This window comes from Lycorma delicatula, chromosome 10 (assembly GCF_047948215.1).
Source record: "Lycorma delicatula isolate Av1 chromosome 10, ASM4794821v1, whole genome shotgun sequence".
Classification (NCBI taxonomy): Eukaryota; Metazoa; Arthropoda; class Insecta; order Hemiptera; family Fulgoridae; genus Lycorma; species Lycorma delicatula.
In genome coordinates, this window is record NC_134464.1 from 55,643,810 (window position 1) to 55,664,946 (window position 21,137).

A 21,137-nucleotide genomic window follows, 5' to 3' on the forward strand; every position below is an offset into this window, starting at 1 on the left:
ATAATTAGATTATCCAATATAATTTAATACGAATTTGAAATAAAAATCTGTCTAGGGCATGGCTCGGAAAGTTACAGTCCCTTTTTTTGTCTTGTTTTAGTTTTTTTTATCACTTCAGCGAGTCCCTTTACAATTCCAAGGTGAAGATTCATTATTCTGTTACAGTCCGAGGCTTACGCGAAATTTGTTTGCTTTGTCTTGAAATAATAGTCTTAAGTAAATTAAATTCAGTACTCTTTTTTTTATAAATTAATAATCGTTTAGTTCTGTTTTGGTTCTGAAGTTAATAAGCGTTTTTATCCAGATTAAAAAAAAAATAAAAAAGGGGGTTAAAATTCTACAATCATATTATTACACCTATTCTTAATGAAATATTAATTTTGAAGTTCTGCCTTTATAATTAAAAATTTTTTTAATTATCAAAAAAAGGCATACAAATTTTAATTTTTAATTACGTTAATTTCTGTAACGTGTAGATCTTATAAGAAAAATAATTCTATAGAAAAAAATTAAAACTATTATTACAATTTATAATTGTAATTATGTTAGGCTAAAGTTCGTGTTTAGAAGTTATACAAAATTATCATCTCTTCATACAGTTCTACATCGTTTAGAATTTATTATTCATAAGTTAAAACACACCTGTTTAAATAAATATTCTCAATCGGCAACCTTATTTCAATGCCATATTTGTTTGTTACACGTCCTAGAACGCAGCGTTTTATTCTCTGTATTTGATATTATACGTTATTAAATTCGTAAGTTAATTATTTTTTTATTTCTATTTTTTTAAACTACGTTTTAAAAACAGATTCATAAAAAATATGGATTTAAAAAGATTTATTTATGTAATGTCATGTTTATGAAAAGTATTACAAGATTTGAAATACTGAAACTGTATATTTTGTCTGATTTGAAACTTTGTTACATTTACTTTTAAATTTTTATTTAGTTTAAAAGAAATTTTTTATTGCAACCGAGATCGTTACTTTTCAAATAGGGACTTACGTACGAACTACTTATGTTAAATTTTGGGCATTTATTCTCCTTATAAAGCCGAATATTAAGCGAGTTAATGTTTTAGCACAGTAATGGTTTACGTTTGATGAATTTTTTTCTCGGCTCTGTTAATTCTGTTTTTTTTTTTTTTTTTACTAGATTTATCTATTGCAAAATAATAATAATCGTAATGAGAAAATTGAAATAAATAACTAATGAAAATAAATGAGTACTCAGCCGACCTTCGCAGTTGAGTAGATAGCTTCTCGATATTTCGTGCGGAAGTCCTGAGTTCAAATCCCGGTCAGGCACAGAATCTTTTCATGCGCTACTAATTTCCAACGAGCTGATGATCTTAGCTGTAAATGTGCGCTCTTTCATAACAAAGAAAGAAATTGTTTGAAGTACATCATTTTTTTTATATTAAATTAACATAAGTTTAGCATTTAGAGATTAAAATAAAGATGGGAAGCAGTAAATCGTACTTAATTTTTACTAAAGAAAGAAGAAATTTTTGCACAAGGGAATAAAAATCAGTCCTATAGTCTAGTTTTAATTAATAAACTTTTCTTTATAGTTAATTTAAAACAACCCTAGAATTTTAAATTGTATTGGGCGTTATTGTTTTCAGTAAAAATATAACGTACATGTAACTTTAAAAAAAACTATTTTAAAATTTATTAAATCAGACTTTGTTTTAAAAAACCAATTTTTTCTCAAATTAAATAGTTATTATATTGTTAATAAATATAATAATATTATAGCGAGTATTTTTATTCGGAAAGGTTTATCTATTTATTGTCTTATTGTTAGAAATATTTCGATTGAAAATTATTCCATCTACATGCATTGAATGGATTATAACATAAAAACTGAACTTATTTCCCATGAAAAAGTACTTCAGATCCGACAATCCAAAATAAAATGGCATGATATATAACCGTCAACAATTTACAAATTTCGTCAGATTGAGTTACACAATACGGGGCAATATCTGTGTCTGATTTTACACCAAATTTTGTACAGAATTTTGGGTTACACAAATTTTTTTTTAAAGTTTTTTAAGTTACTTTTTATTTTATTCATAGGGTCATGATTTAGTTGACAGAATCATGGTAGAGAAAGATTTAGAGAACATTTTTAAATCTTTCTCAATTTTTACGCTTTAAAGACCGTTTACAATTTAGATATTTTTTATGTTAATAATTCGTCTTTAAAAAAAAAGATACTCTAAGAAATAAAATAATCCTCATATTTAACATAACTCCAATTAAAGTCCTTGTTAAATAGAAAGATATTAAAAACTTTTTCACATCAGTCAAATAAATATATTTTCCTAAATATCGTTGCACAATATTTATTTCTATATTATTTTTTGGCCGGTTACTACAAACAATAAAAATTACTTACAATAACAATTAAAAATGACTTTCTTCTGTATTTTTTTTTTTATTTTTATTTTACATCGACATAAAAAAGGAATTTAACAAATTTTTTGAAAGTGAATTTTGGAAATAAATAAAATTTTATGTCTTTAACTATTTATAAGTGATTTTCCAAATTATTATTTTAAAAATTGTAAATAATTTAAAAAAGGATTGTTTAAAAAAATACAACCAAATTTAGCAAAGACTACGTGAAAAAATAACTTATTCATCGATTAATAAGATACATTACATTTACGGATAAAAGAATCAACTTCGCTTAAAAATTAGTCAGAAATGGATATTTTTGTTTAGTTATCTTTTAATTTTTTTGAAGATAATTGTGATGTAATCAGAAAACTACACAAAATTAATTGGAGAATAACACCCACGATTTTTTAATCCGATTATGAAGCGAGTTGTTTACTTTAAAATTCATCGATAAAGCCGCAACACGGCTGCATGAGTAGTACCTATAATAGAGTCTTTTTTAACAATAAAAATGATTTGTTATATTAATTATGCGGAGTTACTGTTATTGAATTTAACAAACAATCGATTTGCCTGTTTAACGTTACATGTATTTTGTGATATCGAATATTATTCTAATTTATTCTATACACAAATTTATGAATCAGTGAATCTGTAATTTAGTTATCTAAATAATTAATATTGGTAAACACGTAATATATCTCGATGATGAGTGTGGTGAATATTTGCATAGATTTTATTTATGCAGGAATAGTTTGAGCTTATAATATGTAGTTAACACTCAATAATTTAAACATCCAAAAACATGTAAAATAAAGTTATTTATACAATGCAATAATTCAATTAATTAAAAATTATATATTCGCTAATAATTAAAGAATGAAACTATAAAATAATAACGAACAAATAGTACGCATACCAAGTCTTATTGCATTGCAAATCTATGACAAATATAATCCTTAGATTTCCAAAGTTTTTCCTGACATCAGATTCGTAGATGGATATTTCCTAGAGCTCGTACAAGGTTTGTGATAAAAGTAATGAGATTGGTAACACTGCCAGAGATCTGGCAACGCTGTGTCTACCGGTCTGGGCTAGACCGGTTTGTTTATCCCTTCCACATGCTCAGTACGAGTTTCAACTCCGTTAAGCCAACACATTATTTTTGACAGCACCATCAGTGAAGCTGTGTTTTTGTTGTAAATGGAGCATCGGAATTTAGAGCAACGTTGTGGAATCAAGTTTTGTGTTAAACTTGGGGAATCCGCGAGTGTGACGTTTAAAAAGTTGAAACGGCCTATGGGGAACATTGCTCATCAAGAGCACAAGTTTTCCGCTGGCACAAATCATTTTTGGAAGGCTGAGAACACGTTGAAGATCAACCTCGCTCAGGAAGACCTTCAACTTCAAAATCTGACGAAAATGTTGAGCGTATGAGGGTTCTTGTGAGATCAGACCGTCGTTTAACAATAAGGATGATGAGTGAACAATTAAATTTAAACACTTTCACCTTACATCAAATTTTGACAGACGATTTGGACATGCGAAAGATTTGTGCGAAATTGGTGCCGAAAGACCTCACAACGGAACAGAAGTGCAATCGAAGAAACGTGTGCGTTGATCTTCTTGAGAGGATTGACAACGACCAAGAATTCTTCAATCGTGTGATCACAGGTGATGAATCCTGGATATTTGAGTACGATCCTGAAACAAAGCGGCAAAGCGAAGAGAAAAAATGTCGAATGGGCAAATCAAAGATCAAAACCATGCTGATTTGCTTTTTTGACAGTAGAGGTAGCGTGCATAAAGAATTTGTTCCTCCAGGACAAACTGTCAACCAAGTATTTTACAAAGGTTACCTTGAAAGGCTCAGGAAAAGAGCGATTCGCGTGAGACCAGACATTGCGGACAAGTGGATGCTTCATAATGACAATGCCCCGTGTCACACGCCCATTTCCATCAGGGAATTTTTGACCTCAATACGCATTCCTACGGTTCCTCGATCCCTCTATTTATTTGATTTGAGTCCTTGTAACTTTTTTCACAAAATTGAAGAATGTCTTAATAGAACGTCATTTTGGAATCCTGAAGAACATTCAAAAGACTGTGACCGACCAGTTAAAAGCCCTACCAGTTGAAGCCTTCCAGCGCTGCTACCAGGAGTGGGAACAACGACTCCGCCGGTGTATAGCTGCCCAAGGGAACTACTTTGAAGGGGATAATATTGTTGTTTGAAAACAATAAAAACTTTGGTAAGTAAAAAGTCAGTCTCATTACTTTTCTCACACACCTCGTATGAATAAAAAACTAAACAATCGTTAATAGCCGCAATACTGCTTTTCAACGCTCATGTATTTTTAATAGTTATAAAATAGAATCACTCTAAATAAAAATAAAAAAATAATAATTATAGATAAATAAATTATAAAATGAAACCTATGAAATTAATTTTTTTATTGTATCTCAAATTATATTTAAAATCCTTTACGTAGATTAGAAACCGTAGGTAAATTTCATCACAGTAATCAAGTTATAAATGAGTTTCCCTTGAAACACTTTCATTAAATACATTCTAGACATCAGCAGTAAATAAAGATAGCATAAACATTGATAAAATTCAGCCAGTAATGAACTAGAAATCAGAATAATGTCCACTATGTAAAAAAAAAAAAAATAAAAAATAGTAACATATGAACAAATAAAATTAGAAACATAAATGATCTTAAATATAAATATTTTGAAGAAGTACATCTTAAGAAGAGAGACCTCTTCCTGTGTATCATTATTAGTTTCCTAGATCCAATACATGCACCCGCTTTAATTGCTTTACATTTTCGACGTTATCTGAGAAATTAAGCTAGATGTTTACGCGGTTCATTAAATCGTATTTTGTTCTTCTCGAACAAACGGTAACCCTAAGTAATCGTGAATATCGTTGTTCGTATGAAACGCAGCGGCTATGTAATGTATCTCGTAAATTTATTATGAAAACGCTGAATAATATCTCTCTGTATTGCTAGTACTTGCTGCACTCCAGAGTTGGATTCCGTATGTACAAACCGGTTTTAGAAACACTTTGTACGAAAGTAGCTTGTAAGATGGGGATAGTTGGGATTTCCTGCCTAATAATCAGTATAGCTTCCTAAAACTGACATCTAGCTGTTTATTTTTTCCTTAACGTGAACCTTCCATGCTAGACGACGATATAGTTGAACACCTAAATACTGTACACTTTCTGCTCGCGGAATGTAAACTCCAACTAAATGATTCCTGAGCAGTCATCGCGAAGCAGTGTGAGCCGATGGACCTTATTTTCCATTTTTTCAACCGCTTGGAAAGAAAATTTAGCCAACTTAGTCGAGGTTTGAGTTGGATAATCATCGACAGTTACGATTACCATGCCGTCGGCAAACGATGTTGTAACGGTATTGTCCGCGAATGGAAAGTCCGCAGTGAAGATGAAGTAGAAGATAGGACCTAACACTGAGCCCTGAGGAACACCCGAGGAAGTTTCAAGAAATTCAGATAACTCCTCTTTATATTTAATCTGGGAGAACTGTCCGTCCAAGTAACTACACAGTATTAAATAAAAGGACTGCGGTATCATTGTTTTTAACTTGCATAGAAGGCCAGGTTTCCAGGAAGTTTGCTGGATATCTAAAAATGAGGTAGAAATGAAATTATTTTTCCCCGAAGTAACTTTTTAATATTTTTTTTAATACTCAACAGGTAAATCTAGTTTTTATAGCCATTATGGGGAATATCCCAAATGCATTGCGATAGTCTGTGGATGTTTTTCTTTTGCTGAAATTTTTCTTTTATTTATTATTTGTTTTCTCTAGTTTACTAAGAGACATGCAAGTTGCCAAATGAGTTTTTCTTGTTTTTGCACTTAAGAAATAATCCTTAATAAAAAAAAGCTTAATTAGAACATTAGATAATCAATCTTTTCATAGAAAAATTTATAAAACAACACTTACGGAGGATTTTAAGTTTCCTTATTTCTGGCAGGAAAATAAATATAAAAATGTGGTGTGGACGCCACATCCTACTTTCTTGTATATCTATGAAATTACTTATACACATTTTTACTTCATTTAAATTTGTTTCATTAGAAAGTGAGATACGATCCTCCAATTCTTTAATAAAAGTGGACAGTTACACAATTGTTAAAATATTAGTTTTTATTAACAACAAATATTTATATAATTATTAATTCAACAATCTTATTTGAAAAATTAGGTTAGAGGAAAATTCCCTAGACTACTTTTTAAATAAATTGTTTACCAAATAGTCCAATAATAAAAATGATTATTCTACACCTTAAGATCAAAATTAATATTTGTAACTACTACACAGGAGTTCACTAAACGGAATAGTTTAATTATTTTTAACTTTTATTTATACGGCACACAGAAATCTTGTGCATATTAAGCACAAGCAAACAACAATTTTCAACAATTACTTTAAATTGAATACAATTCAAAAATGTATTTTATTTTTCTGTCAAATAATTAAATAAAATTATTATTTTTTTAAAATAAATATATAATTTTTTTAAGAATTTGCTAAGAAAATCCAAATATAATACGATTCTAAATTATAATTTTCAATTAATATTACATAATCAGTTGTTTCACCAAAATTTATTACATATACACATACGCAATGACTATTAAATTACACATTTACAAAGTAAAAAAGTACATAACATTTTATTTCACTAATATTTTTTTTCTTTTTTTTTTATTATCATTAAATTATTATTTATTGTAAAATGTTTTTACAATGACGGGTTAATAATTATTAAATCAATATATTTAAATTAAAATAAGAAAAGTTAAAAAAAATAAATAAATTTTTTTTTTTTAAATCAGAAGGAGATGCAGTTTGAGTCGAACCGATCCTTTCCTTTAAGATCCAAATATTTCATTAATTAAAATTTTAGTTTTAATTTCGATTGCAATCAAAAAAGGAAGTGCACAACTAGATGTTGCAACAATGTTAAACCCAAAAATTGCAACAATCTACAGCTAATAGTTTTTGAGTTATGTGAGATAAATACGTACGTACGTACAGACGTCACGCCGAAACTAATCAAAATGGATTCAGGGATGGTCAAAATGGATATTTACGTAGAAATATGAAAACCGAAATGTTTTTTGATCACAATACTTACTTTACATTGCACAAGGAATTAAAAAAAAATTTAAAAAAAGAGATGAAATTTGAAGATCGAAATTTTTCGCGTTCACAGTACTTCTTTTACTTCGTACAAGAAAGTAAAAATCAGATGTGAACACATCACATGACTTCCTTATACGCCTATTAAATTTTACATACACATTTTTTTAAAATGAAAGTATATAAAATTTTATTTCATTAATAACTCCTGATATTTTTTTTTTGTTTTTATTGAATTATTATTCATCATAAAAGTTTTTTTTATAATGAGAGGTTAATAATTATTAATAAATCAATATAATTAAATTAAAAAAAAAAAAAAAACAAAAGGAAATGAAGTCTGATTCGAATTGATGTGCTTTCTCCTAACATCCAAATATTTCATTAATTAATATTTATTTGGCTATAACTCTGGAAGCAATGAAAATAAGTATCACTTATGATATATCGTTGAAAAGCTCTCAATGAGGGCTTATTATTGAAGTTACGAAAAAGTCAAAATCCAATTTTTTCTAGATGCTGAGCTTTTTTGCACACTTTTAATTCAGTCAATTGCAATCAACATTTCAATACTAAATGTTACAATAGTTCTAAATCGAAAAATTTCAACATTCTACAGCTAATCGTTTTTGAGTTATGCGAGATACATATGTACAGACGTCACACCGAAACTAATCAAAATGGAGTCATGGATGGTCAAAATGGATATTTATGTTGAAATATGAAATCCGAAATCCGGTCTAGTGGCGAACTCGTCATTGCAAATCAGCTGATTTCAAAGTCGAGAGTTCTAAGTCGAGATTTCAAATTCTAATAAACGCAGTTACTTTTGTACGGATTTGAATACTAGATCGTGGATACCGGTGTTCTTTGGTGGTTGGGTTTCAATTAACCACACGTTTTAGGAACGGTCGACCTGAGACTGACCAAGACTACACTTCATTTACATACATATATATCATCCTCATTCATCTTCTGATTTAATACCTTACGGTGGTTCCGTAGGGTAAAAAAGGGAGAATATCGGCAATATACATCCACCAATAAAATTGATGAATAATTTCGGTGACAATTGCAATGTAACAAACAATTACGCTAGATATCAAACTGATGATGACGTAATTTGTAGACAATTATATCCGATTATGAATTTATAAATAAATAAAATATTAATATTGTTTATTTTTTTTTAATATTAAAAGAAATTACGCTTCTTTCATCAATTGATGGTAATAGGTCAGCGATTAAGAATACATTTTTTCCGCCAATTGTCTTCCAAAAGGACACTAGGAAATGAGTTTACAATTTTTAATAACCGGAATCAGCATTCCAAATATAGAAGAAAATAGAAATAATAAATTATGTTTTGATTTTGATGAATATGTAAGAAAAGATAAAAACAATAATAATTACACGTTAACTAACCATAATATCATTACGTAACTATACCGACAGACAGTTACAAAATTGAAGATATCGGTGAATATAAATACAAGCTGAATTCAAAAAGATTAAACAAACAGTTTCCGTTAAACCAAACGTCAATACATTACAGAATGAAATTAAAAGCACAGTTTGGATAGATTTTTCAGATAAAGATTGCAGTATTGGAAATTTAATGGGTTACAGATCGATACCTTTGAAACCAAATATAACTCATGTATCAGATCAAACAATAAATATTGCTCCTATAAATGTAATACGTGTAAAATGAAGAAACAGGCAGTTTCACAAAATAGAGATCAAGAACATATTTGGTTTACATTTCCATTAACTGCCTGATATAATTGAAGAATATCCATTGATTAATATATTTTTATCGGTAAATGTGAAAGAAATTAACAATTTAGTGATACAATTGACCTATCAAATGATCATTTATTACATTTACGTGGTGAACAAGTGAAGAAGCCAGCTTGTTGTTAGTACTGAAACTATCTAAATAAACTATTACAAATAAATTATTTTTTATAGATATACATAATATGCCTGTTATCTATTACTCATTCAGATTCAGTTGAAGATGATGTTTTTATTATAAAGCGTTTCAAATTGACTGAAGAAAGCATTAAAAAGTTAAAAGTTATAGGGTCTTGAAATTGTAAATGGAACATTAAAATCTGTAAAGTGAATTTTTAATATCACTATTTTTTTATGGCTTAAATCTACGTTATATGAAATATTTATCATAAAAACCCGAAGCCAAATTCTGACCGCGGCTAAATAAAATTAAAGTTTTTAAAGCAATAAGTATTGAAATTAAAAATTTAATTTTTCTTATATAGATTACATAACGAATTATTCAAGCGTTAACAAATATAAACGTCAAGATGTTACACTGACGTATAAACAGTACGACAAACATTATCCATTTATAAATAAATTCGATAATGGTATAGAAATTAGAATGGCTGTAAACCAACCAGATATATATGCTATTCCGGGCGATAATGTTTTGTTAATGGAAAACTTTCAGGTAAAAAGGGTAAAAAATCAACATCAGATTTAGTAAATTTTGTGGATGCATTTTTATTTGATGAGATCTAGTATTATAAACGGAGAAGAAATAGCCAATACTGGAAATGTAGGTGTAACAACAATCATGGAAAATATACCTTCAATGACAAATTCTTTAATCTCATCAGCTAAAAATCCTGGTTGAATTTATGGTGAAAATAACAAAATAGGTAATAATGAAACGTACCATATTTAAAAGCTTCCCCTACAGTTTAATTGTAATTAGTTAAATTGAGAGATCAAAATAAATAATTTCTTATGAAATTTTTTTTCACATTCTCCTGGCCGGATCCTGCAGTTAAGTATAACACAGTCCAGGGGAGTGTCCTATACTCCAACGGGCCTCCACGACTGGCCCGCCGGTCGGATCTCACATTGCGCCCGCCTCAAACCCCCAGAGTAGAATCCACCAGGCCCGGCTATACCATCCCTGGATCCCCACTGCGGGAGTCGGAACTCGGTCTTTATGCCAATGCCTCTAACGGGGACATCCCGAGTGGGGTATCCCCGGCGGGACTCGGTCTTCTTCGCTCGAGGGTGCGAGAGTCCCCGTGTCTCATCGCTACTGCCCACTCGTGCAAGCACGAGCGAACAGGAATTTTGCACAGGGCTGTCCTCATCCCCGAGCCCTCCGATACTTCTCCTGAAGAACTTTCGTCACAAACCCTGCAATGGTATCAAAACTCTTAGAGCTCCGCAACATGGAATTTCATGTTCAGGAAATTTAGAAAATGGGAAATTCACGAATATCCATCAATTCCTCAAACAAATTCTATAAAATGAAATGTAAAAACTTTATCACAATCAGACAAACCGCATTACGTTATTGTGTAGGTTTCCAAACTAATACTAAAGATAATTTTGTTAGACGTCAAAATTTGATTCTTATAATGTGAAAAATATTAAGGTAATGAATGATAAATTTAGATCAATATCCATATGAAAATTTGGAAGGAAATCAAATGTTGATGTATCATATGTTTATATAATTCCAAAAGTCACATTAAAACGATATCGAGTCAACATACAGATTTTTAGCATATAAAAACAATTATTCATTATATGTAATTGTTTGTTCTCTACAAGATGAATCTATAAAAATGGGCGTTGTTGATTTGAAAATTAGAATTGAAACCGAAGGAAATTTCAAATCCAATCCATCTGCATATTGTTTATTAATATATATAATACTATAGTTGCTTATTCTCTATTAACTAGAAAAGTAATAAAACAAGAATAGATTTTTTAGAGATTAATAATTTTATTTTATTTTTATTTTTTCCTAATTTTAGATACATTAAATAATGTATCATGTATATGATAACATTAATAATGTTACTTGCAAAAGGTTGCGAAAATATTACTTGCAAAATATTATAAAATATGTACTTTTATGAAATATTTTGGGGAATTTCTGGAATTTAATAGATTAAATAATCATTAATGTGAAAATATTGCTTGCAAAGATCTGAATTTTTTCTGTAAAATACTACTAGTTTAGTTATTTTTGATATAATTTTGTTAGGTTAACTTAGGTTTGGTTTGAATAAAACATTTTCACCAGGACAGACCAACTATATCTACTCATTTCTATAAACTATCTTTTTTTATTCCTGTTTAGCCTCCGGTATCGGTAACTACCGTTTAGATAATTCTTCAGAGGATGAATGAGGGTGATATGTATGAGTGTAAATGTAGTGTAGTCTTGTACATTCTCAGTTCAACCCTTCCTGAGATATGTGGTTAATTGAAACCCAACCACCAAAGAACACCGGTATCCACGATCTAGTATTCAAATCCGTGTAAAAATAACTCTATAAACTATCTCCCTTTGCTTTTCTTTCAATTTATAATTCTTAACCTAAATAAATAATAAACACCCGTTACAATTTTATATACATATTAATAGTTATAATTAATCTTATAGGTCTTTAATAATTTAAGAGATTAATTATTAGTAATGCCATCGTAAATTAATTAAGAGAAAGTATCTAATTCCCAAGGTAAGGTTCTAAAGGCTCCCTAACATTCATAACAGTATCTGATAAGTATGTCTGTTTCTTTCTTTATTACGACGCTACTTAGGGAGCAACATGCTCCTGTGGAGCAGGAAAACAGGATTGTAAACTTTATGAATCATGCCCTAAACAAGAAACAATACTATTAAGCAGTTTTCCTCGATATCAGTCAGGCTTTTGACAAACTTTGGCATGTGGGGTTCCTCTATAAACTGAAAAAGGTTTTACCGCATATTTTCTATGTGGTACTAAAATCTTACCTAAAATATAAGTGCTTTCAAGTTAAATGTGGAGAAGTTTTGATGGATTTGTTCCTTATACAACCAGGGGTACTCAAGGAAGCGTTCTCGTACCCATATTTTATGTTCTGTTTACGGCGACTTGCCAATTACGGCAGATACTACAGTTGCAACGTTTGCTGACGATACTGCAATCCTAGCCTGTCCACGAAAATCCGACTTCTGCATCTCGTTTTATTCAAGATTATATCACTCTCCTCGAATCGTGGCATACAAGTTGGGAAATAAATATAAACAACACAAAATCAAAGTACATCACGTTATTCCTTAATAAGAAACACTGTTCGCCTGTTTCTATCTTCAATGTTCCGATTCCGAGATCTCAAGACTGTAAATATTTGGATTTTTATCTTGATCGACACTTATTTACGTGAAACATATCATTTCTAAAAGGAAACAGTTGTTTCTCAAGTTTAAATACATGTACTGGTTGGTAGGACATAAATCTCAGCTTTTAGCAGAAAGTAAATTATTGATTTACAAATCCGTTTTGAAGCTTGTTTGGACTTACAGGCTTGAATTGTAGGGTACATCATGCAGCTCCAGTATTAGCATACTTGAACGGTTCTAAAATAAAACACTGCGGAAATTGCTCAACATGCTCTAGTACATAAGTTATATGTATAATGATGACATTAAGTTGCGAACCGTTCGGCAAGAAATCTTTCTGGTCAGCCTATGGTATGAAAATCGTTTGGATCAGCATCCGAATTATTAGCAGTCAATTTGTTAGATAATACGATAAGTGATTTTTCAAGATTGCTGAGGAACAATATTCTTGGTTTGCTTTACCGCTTCAATTAGGTGACTTTATGGTCTGGCCGTACAGATGCTCATTTATTCCTGCTGGGTTTATGATAACTCAATATTAATTCAAATACAACTTATTTACTTATTGTTTTATGAACAGATTGTAAAGTCGCTGTGTCGTTAAAATAATAAAAAAAAAAAAAATTTCGACGCTACTAACATTAATTTTAAAAGAGTCAACTGAACCGATATTTTCAATTACGTAGCGGGTAATTAGAGCTCACCCTTAGAAATCAAAGAGATAAAGGAAAATCCGAACTTCTGTTATGTTTAAACGATACAAGTATTTTCCGAATGAAATCTATTTATATTATTTATTCATTCGTTTATATATTTACTTAAGATTTTAAAGAAAAATTCACTGTAACAATAAAAAATCGTGATTAATGTTAATATAATTTTTAATAGCTTTTATTCTAAAACATTTAGTTGCATTAAATTAATTTGAAGTTTGTAATTTTCAGTTATATATTAATTTAACAAAATATTAATATTATTGAAGGTAATCTGATTATTTATTTACGGAAATATTAATGAATTTGGGGTAATTTATCTCACTTTTAATGTTATTTAGTACATAATATAATAGCCATATGCAAATGTTTTACGATGATGAAAATAAATTTTTGAATAAGTTAAGATTACAAATAAAATTTTAAAAATCTGAACTTCATTAAAATGTAAATTTTATATCGCTATTGGTTGCAATTAAAAAAACTACGTACCATTAATTAATCTAGATTTAATTTTCTTGTTACTCTCGTTTTCACCAAATTAATTTTTTTAATTATTATTTTTTTTTTTTTGTTTTATTTTTGTTATATCTATATGTAAGGAAGTTATTTTATTTGAAATTTTTAAACAAAGTTTGTTATTTTTTTAGCAGAGTATTGTTTTTTTTAAAGTGTGCGTTTTTTGCATATTTACAAAACAATTCGTGACTTATCTTGTATTCTACATGACATTGAAGTTATGTAGATTACAAAGAAAATATTAATGTTTTCTTCTTTTTTTTTTTAAAAAAAAAACCACTGTATATTAATTAAGAATCATCTTAATTTATAAATGAAAATCTATTATTACATTCTATTTTTTTTTTTCAGGTAATTTTTAAAAGGATATTAGAAAAGAATTTTCAGTAATATTTAGAAATAATGTTTGAGAAGGTAATTTTTTTATTTCTTTACGTAAAACAACATAAAAATGAAATATATTTTTAATGCGTTTGTATATACATGTGTGTGTGTGTATGTATGTATGTATGTATGTGTGTGTGGGGGGGGGGGGGCATATGTATGCACGCGTGATCGTTTACATAATAATGTGAAATATTTGTTTTTGTTTTTTTTTGTACAACTTACATATAGGTATAATTTTTTAGTACTACACAGTTTAAAGCATAACATTTTGTTTTGCTATTTAAGTGGTAATTAAACGAAAACAATATATAAATATGATGTAACCTTTGCAAATTATATTATTTTTAAATCAGTGAAAGTACATGTATATGGTATTTATCGTCTTTAAGAGTTAATTATTATTGATTTTTTTCAAGCAGATAGAAATCTATATAAAAATTGTTTTTGCGTCAAGATAATAAGATTGTGCCGAAATACCGTCATACTTTTAAGTCATGTAAACAGAAATTTAAAGAAATTATTTTAAATATTTTATTTCAGTGGAGAAAATATTTATTTATTTTTAATTATTTCGTTACTATTAGTGTTATTACTACTCGATCTTATCAAAGTTTTAGTTACATTTTGATGGAGAAATTTGATACAGTTAGTTTTAATGTAACCTAGAAGTAAAATTATGTCTGAAGTTCGATTAAACGATTTTCTGTGTTTAGTTGTTGGATACGATAAAGACGGTCTTACTCCGTTTTATTTCTTCCGTCGTGTAATCCACTTTACGTTTTAATTTAAGTAAAATGGTCTAGTAGAGCTTATTTTTAATTTTTTTTTTTTTATCGTTACAAACATTGTTTCATTTTGTAGGATACGATTAAAAACTTTTTTCCTAAATTCTGTTCTACTAGATTTTTTTTTTATCTTTAAATTAAAACGTTAGTACGATAAAACACTAATGAAAAAAATAGGTTTGAATCCATATAATTAACGAAAAGTTTTTCAAATTTACAAATGTATATTTTAATTTTTCTTTTACAACAAAATGAAACGTAATGTTATTGCTTCTGAGGAGAGCCAAGTAGGTGAGGGTGGGCAAGTCTGGTGTGTCCAATCCTTAGCCGAGTTAAGATGACTTGGTCTCTTCTGTTGCCGGGGGATGGATGTTTCTCGAGCACATTCTCCCGAATGTTATGTAATGCTGTTGGAGGACTCAGCAGCCAGAATCTACTCCACTGGGCCCGTAATTTTACACGGACTGATCTCATGAAGTCTGTCTCACATGTCAATTTTACTCGAATGCCATTTATTGCAGCTGTCTTGGCAGCCTCATTGGCCCGTTCGTTTCCGAGGATGCCACAATGGCCAGGGACCCATACCAGTTTCACAATCTTATTTATCCTTTAAAGAATATCATGAATAATCTGGACGATGGATTCAGAACGTGTGTTAGCTCAAGCTCTCAAGAACACTCTTAGAGTCTGTAATTACGAAGAAGCTGTCATCGTTAAGGTTTTCGATAACTTTCAAGGCGAAGTAGATCGCAAAGGCCTCGCAAAATAACACAGAAGAACCTGCATTAAGTTTATATAATATCTGTGTAGATATCATCTGTGTAGATGAGAGCGTACTAACTGTACGTCTTGGCCATGTTGTTAGATTGGTCTCTAACAGACTAGAAACCTGTGTCCCGTTTATGACTTGCAGATTGTAAGTATACGATCACTGGAGACGCGCGTAACCAAGGGGCGCCGCATCCTATTCCCTTTTCAAGGATCTTCGGGGCAGGCAGATCTAGTTCTTGGAGATAGCAAAGCAGCCTGAGACTGAAAGACTGCGGTAAGGACGTTCTTCTTTCAAGTAGCAAAGTGTGAGCGTGTCTGGTCATTTGCTGTGATCAGTTGATCGCATGTTTGATGGTCTTGTATTTCTTTCTGTAACGCAGTGGGAATTCATCGGATTCCACCAGCAAGCTTGGTAAAGGGGAAGTGGTGAATGCTCCTAATGACATGCGAATGCAGGTGTTGTGCAAGGGGTCAAGTATGCACTTAAGTTTCTCTTTCACAGAGTCATAGTACAGACCCGTATTCTAACTTCGAAAGAACACATTTATTCTATCGTAAATTTATAATTTAAATAATTAATATGAATTTTACCCGCATCTTTTTTGTGTGAATAATGATGCTGCTCTGATCAAGTTTTACAACGTTTTCACTTGAAAAACTTGAGCAAATGATAGGGAAATTCCATTATTACCCGTGATTCAGAATACTTACCCATTCCTGGTCTATATAATATTAATAAATATTGTACAGGTTATTAGGTAATATTATTACAAACCGAACAGAAAAATAAGTTTAATTTATTTATGCTCATTTATTTGTAATATATTTACTTTTCAATTATGAAAATGTACGGTTTGAGAGTATCATTTTACCATATTTATTCGAGTACTCCCGCACCTTTTTTCTTAGAATTGGAGGGAAAAAATAAGGGTGCGGGGCTTACTTGAGACATAGTCTTTAGCCAGGATAATTTATGTAAAGTAAACGTTTTCTTAGAAATTCCTAAATTCAATCACGTAGATATAGTTATATTAGGCTTTCGTTTATCAATACCGGATGCTGCTTGTACAGAATACATTATTAATTACGAACATCCTGTTCATATTATAGATAGGAACGAAGTTACGGTATTTTTTATAAAACTGATTCATTCTGTATTGGGTGCATCCGGTTCTAATGACACTACAGTTACAGTATCCTTGTTACAGTTGTTCCAGTTACAGTTACCCATCGTCGTCTTGTCTATTCGCCATAGCCATTGTACTGTTTGTATTTGTGGACGGTTATGTGCATTTTATCTTTTAAAGTTTAATACAGAGATTTGTTTTAATTACGGCATTAAATTGAGTACAAAAGGACAGCTTCTACGATCTTTTACAGTAAATAAAAAACTGCCCGTTATAGAAGGGCTGAAAAACTTGGAAATCGGTCGGCAGGAAGAAAATTTGACGTAGATGAAATCTGCATTCCCGACCGGCGTAACAAGAAATAACTTCCGGTGAAAGGCGCTGGTAATAAAAGGACTTTTCGTGGCTTAAAACCAAAATACACAGATATAGAAAAAAAATTGTATGACTTTATTATGGAAAAAAGGAAATGCGGTTATGCTGTCGCGTCAGAAATCAATGTCAATCATATGCTCGTGAAATAACTAAATCATTGAATACAGTTGATTTTAAAGCAAGCCGTGGATGGATAACGCGATTTTTTGCACGAAATTATTTGTCAATAAAACGAAGGACGACCACTTCTCAACGACTTCGAGACGCTGATAAACAAAATATATTACATTTACACAAATACGTAATAAATCTTAAAAAAGATAAAGGCTATTTGCCTTCTCAAATAGGAAACGCTTATCAAACCCCCGTTTATTTTTAAATGCCATTGACAAAACCGTAAACAAAAAAGGTGAAAAAGTGTTACGATTCGCACTGGTGGAAATGAAAAAAAAACGTGTAGTGTTATGCTTTGCATTACTTCTGTTGGATCAAAATACCTCCGTACATTGTTTTTAAAAGAAAAACTCTTCCTACCGTACAGGTAAATGGAGTTATTATCAGAGCACAGGAATCAGGTTGAATGGACGAAACCTTGATTTTAGATTGGATCAGGTGTGTATGGCAGAAGCGATCAGGAGATTTACTTAATAAAAAAAATACCGGTATGCTAGTAATGGGTAGTTACTAGACTGATTCATTGAGAATGGGGCATACGACTGATAATGTGAAAGACATTTTAAAGAAGGGTATGACAAACCAAGAAATAATTCCAGGCGGATTGACATCTCTATTGCTACCACTAGATGTCTGCATTAATAAACCGTTCAAATCTTATTAAAACAACTGTACAGTAAATGGATGGCTGATGAAAATATCTTTCTCACGCCTACAGGAAGAATCAAACAACCAAAATTGGTGTTTGGAAAAAATATGCTTGGGAAGGTATTTCCACGGAATTAGTAAAGAAAAGTTTAAAAAAATGCGGTACATCTAATGAATTTGATGGTAGTGAAGCCCATCACCTTTGTCAGAGCACCTTGGAGACGACCGGTAACTCTGCTACAGACATTGACAGTGACAGAGATTAATTAAAAATAAAATCCTTATTAAAATGTGTATTGAAATGATTCTTTTTAATATGATACTTTCTTTTTGTTTTACTGGCCTACTGATTCTGTACTAAACTAGTACCTACGGTAATTAATTATTAATGTATTATTAATATTCTAATTTAAATGAACGAATTAAACGCTTCACTTTCCGAATATTTTCGTATTTACGAATTTTTTGTCATATCTGCTACATTTTTAAATACCGGTATATACTCGATTTTTTTTTTAGATTTTCTTTCCGGAAAATCGAGGTACGGGCTTATTCGGGGGTGAGGGTACTGGAATAAATACGGTAATTTTTTCATCTATGCAATCAACTTTTTTTCTTTTGTTTTTGTGCACGATTATTACTTACTTTGATTTATTTATTAAATAAATCCTGTTTTCCTTATTTTAAAGTATTTAAAAAAAAATCCTTCGAGGATTTATGTTTAATTTTTTGTTTATGTTACAGGAAATGATACCGAAAAGTGTTGTATGGATTCGAATGAATGCGTGTAGCATTTTTGCATTGATCACCTTACCTATTGTTGTGTTTTTTCTCTGTGTTATTTGTTTCTTCGAGTTTCCTCCGATCCTACAAAAAGGTATTTTTTTTAATTTAATTTACGCTTGATTTTTATTTAACGTTAATTGTAATGGTATTTATATAAATAAGTATAATATTAATAATAATTTAATCGGTCTACATGTACTTACTTTTAATGAATGATGGTTATTTATCAAATCGAATAAAATTTTTCTCGGTTTTAAATTTGACTGACTCTTTTTAATTTCAATAATGATCGTTGAACTTGTTATATTTAATCGTAATACACGTTTCCGCGAGTAAATATAGAATAAACTTCTATTATATTTGTCGTCTTTATCGTAAAACTATAAATAGAAATTTACAATTTATTCAAACTTAATAAAAATGATATTAGATTTATTATAAAGCAGTTTAAACTTTAAAACGTTAATGAAGAGTTCAGTTACGTTAATTTAAAAAGTTTTTTTCAGTTATCACGATTAAAAATCCTTAAAAGAAATCTATTAATCTTTCTCTTCCAAGTTCGCAAAGGGTATTTTAGCGTAGAATTTTAATGTATTAATTTTAGAAGAGTTGGTAAAATTAAATAAGTAAAAGTGTTTTGTATAAATACTAAAATAAAAAAATGTTTACTATCCTATAAAAGAAAATTCCGTTAAAATAACATCTAAAATTTTTTTTTTTAAATTATATCTACAACCCATTTAAAATTAAAAACGCATTTCTTCTGGTTAAATATTTAAAAATATCTATTACTAATTTGTATTTAAAAATGTTGGGGGATAGATAAATGAATGCTATATTATTTTCAGAAAATAAAATACATTTTTATCTGGTATATAATATTTAACGTTACACGGGAAATACCGATTACAAATTTATTTTAATCATCCAGCATTCATAAAAAAAAAAACTTTAGTAGTACAAAATAATATGAACATGAATAGGATGTGAAGGAAGTTTGAGTACCATTAAATAACTTTTCTACAATTAAACATAGAAAAAAATGAGATTTAGGGAATGCTTTTACCATGAAACGATATTTCATTTATGATACAACCACAACCCATGCATTTAGTAAGGGAGGCAATGGAAAGGGTTGGAATGTAAAAAATTATGTAAAAGAGCTTTAAAAACAGATTTAGTAAAATGTATATACACACATATATATATATTACTTTTTGATAGTCTAGCCCCAGATTCCAGGTTGGCCTATGTTTAATCCGATCTAACCCAGTGGTTTCCCCAGATCATGGAGCATACCCCAGGGCCGCAGAGCTCGCTTCGTTTTCCATTACCATCTTGCCAAGGGGACCCTGTTACTCTGAGTCCTCGAAGAATTCACTTCACGTGCCGTTCTCGTTTATTCAAAGGACTTCGCCCCCTGAACCACCGCAGTATTCTTTACTATCATGGTTGTGATAATAATACTGTTAAATAACGATTAAAGTATACAAACGTTATAAAACACCTGAAAAAGAAACTAAATTTAAAAAGACAGAATAATAGTAACAACGGTAAATAAAGTATACATACCTTTGAAGACGAGAAATTCAAATCTTATTTCTGCGGCCATGGTAAGACATATAATAGTGAAGTAAAAGGGATAATCTTTTTTTCGTTGAAGAATATCTTTAATTCACTTCACCGCGAAGGCAGCGGTGAAGTCGCTGCCTCGGTCTGTAGCTTATAATCTTCTCTGGGATAACACGAACGTACCCTGAAAATTTGAAAGCAATCGGTCTGTTGGTTCTTGTGATACTGTTACAAACAATCAAACCAGCAGACATACAAACTTTCCTTTTTATATAAGATATTCGCATCGTTAATAAAATATTAAAACATTAAATAACTTTACAACTGTTTTAAATAGAAACATTAAATTTAGGAAACGATTCTACCTCAAATCGATATATTTTTCGTAATAAGACCATAACATCCTAAGCACCCTGAATTCACTTAGAGAAAGACTCAAAAATTTTAAATGAAAAGGGTTGAGTCGTGATGTACTATTAAAAAGGCTTTTTTAGAAGATTTGTTCGTAAACAACATCA

General features: G+C 30.1%; 1 protein-coding gene across 2 annotated transcripts in view; it reads left to right on the plus strand.

Moving 5' to 3' along the window:
• The first annotated feature begins 657 nt into the window (after positions 1-657).
• The window catches only part of LOC142331580 (uncharacterized), a 46,172-nt gene continuing 25,692 nt past the window's right edge, over positions 658-21,137 (plus strand). The window contains exons 1-3 of one of the 2 annotated variants that reach the window (XM_075377584.1): positions 658-758; positions 14,346-14,408; positions 19,006-19,138. In XM_075377584.1, coding sequence (XP_075233699.1) covers positions 14,397-14,408; positions 19,006-19,138 — 145 coding nt within the window. In that variant the 5' untranslated portion in view covers positions 658-758; positions 14,346-14,396. The remainder of the gene's footprint in view (positions 759-14,345; positions 14,409-19,005; positions 19,139-21,137) is intronic. The other variant, XM_075377585.1, reaches the window with a different exon arrangement.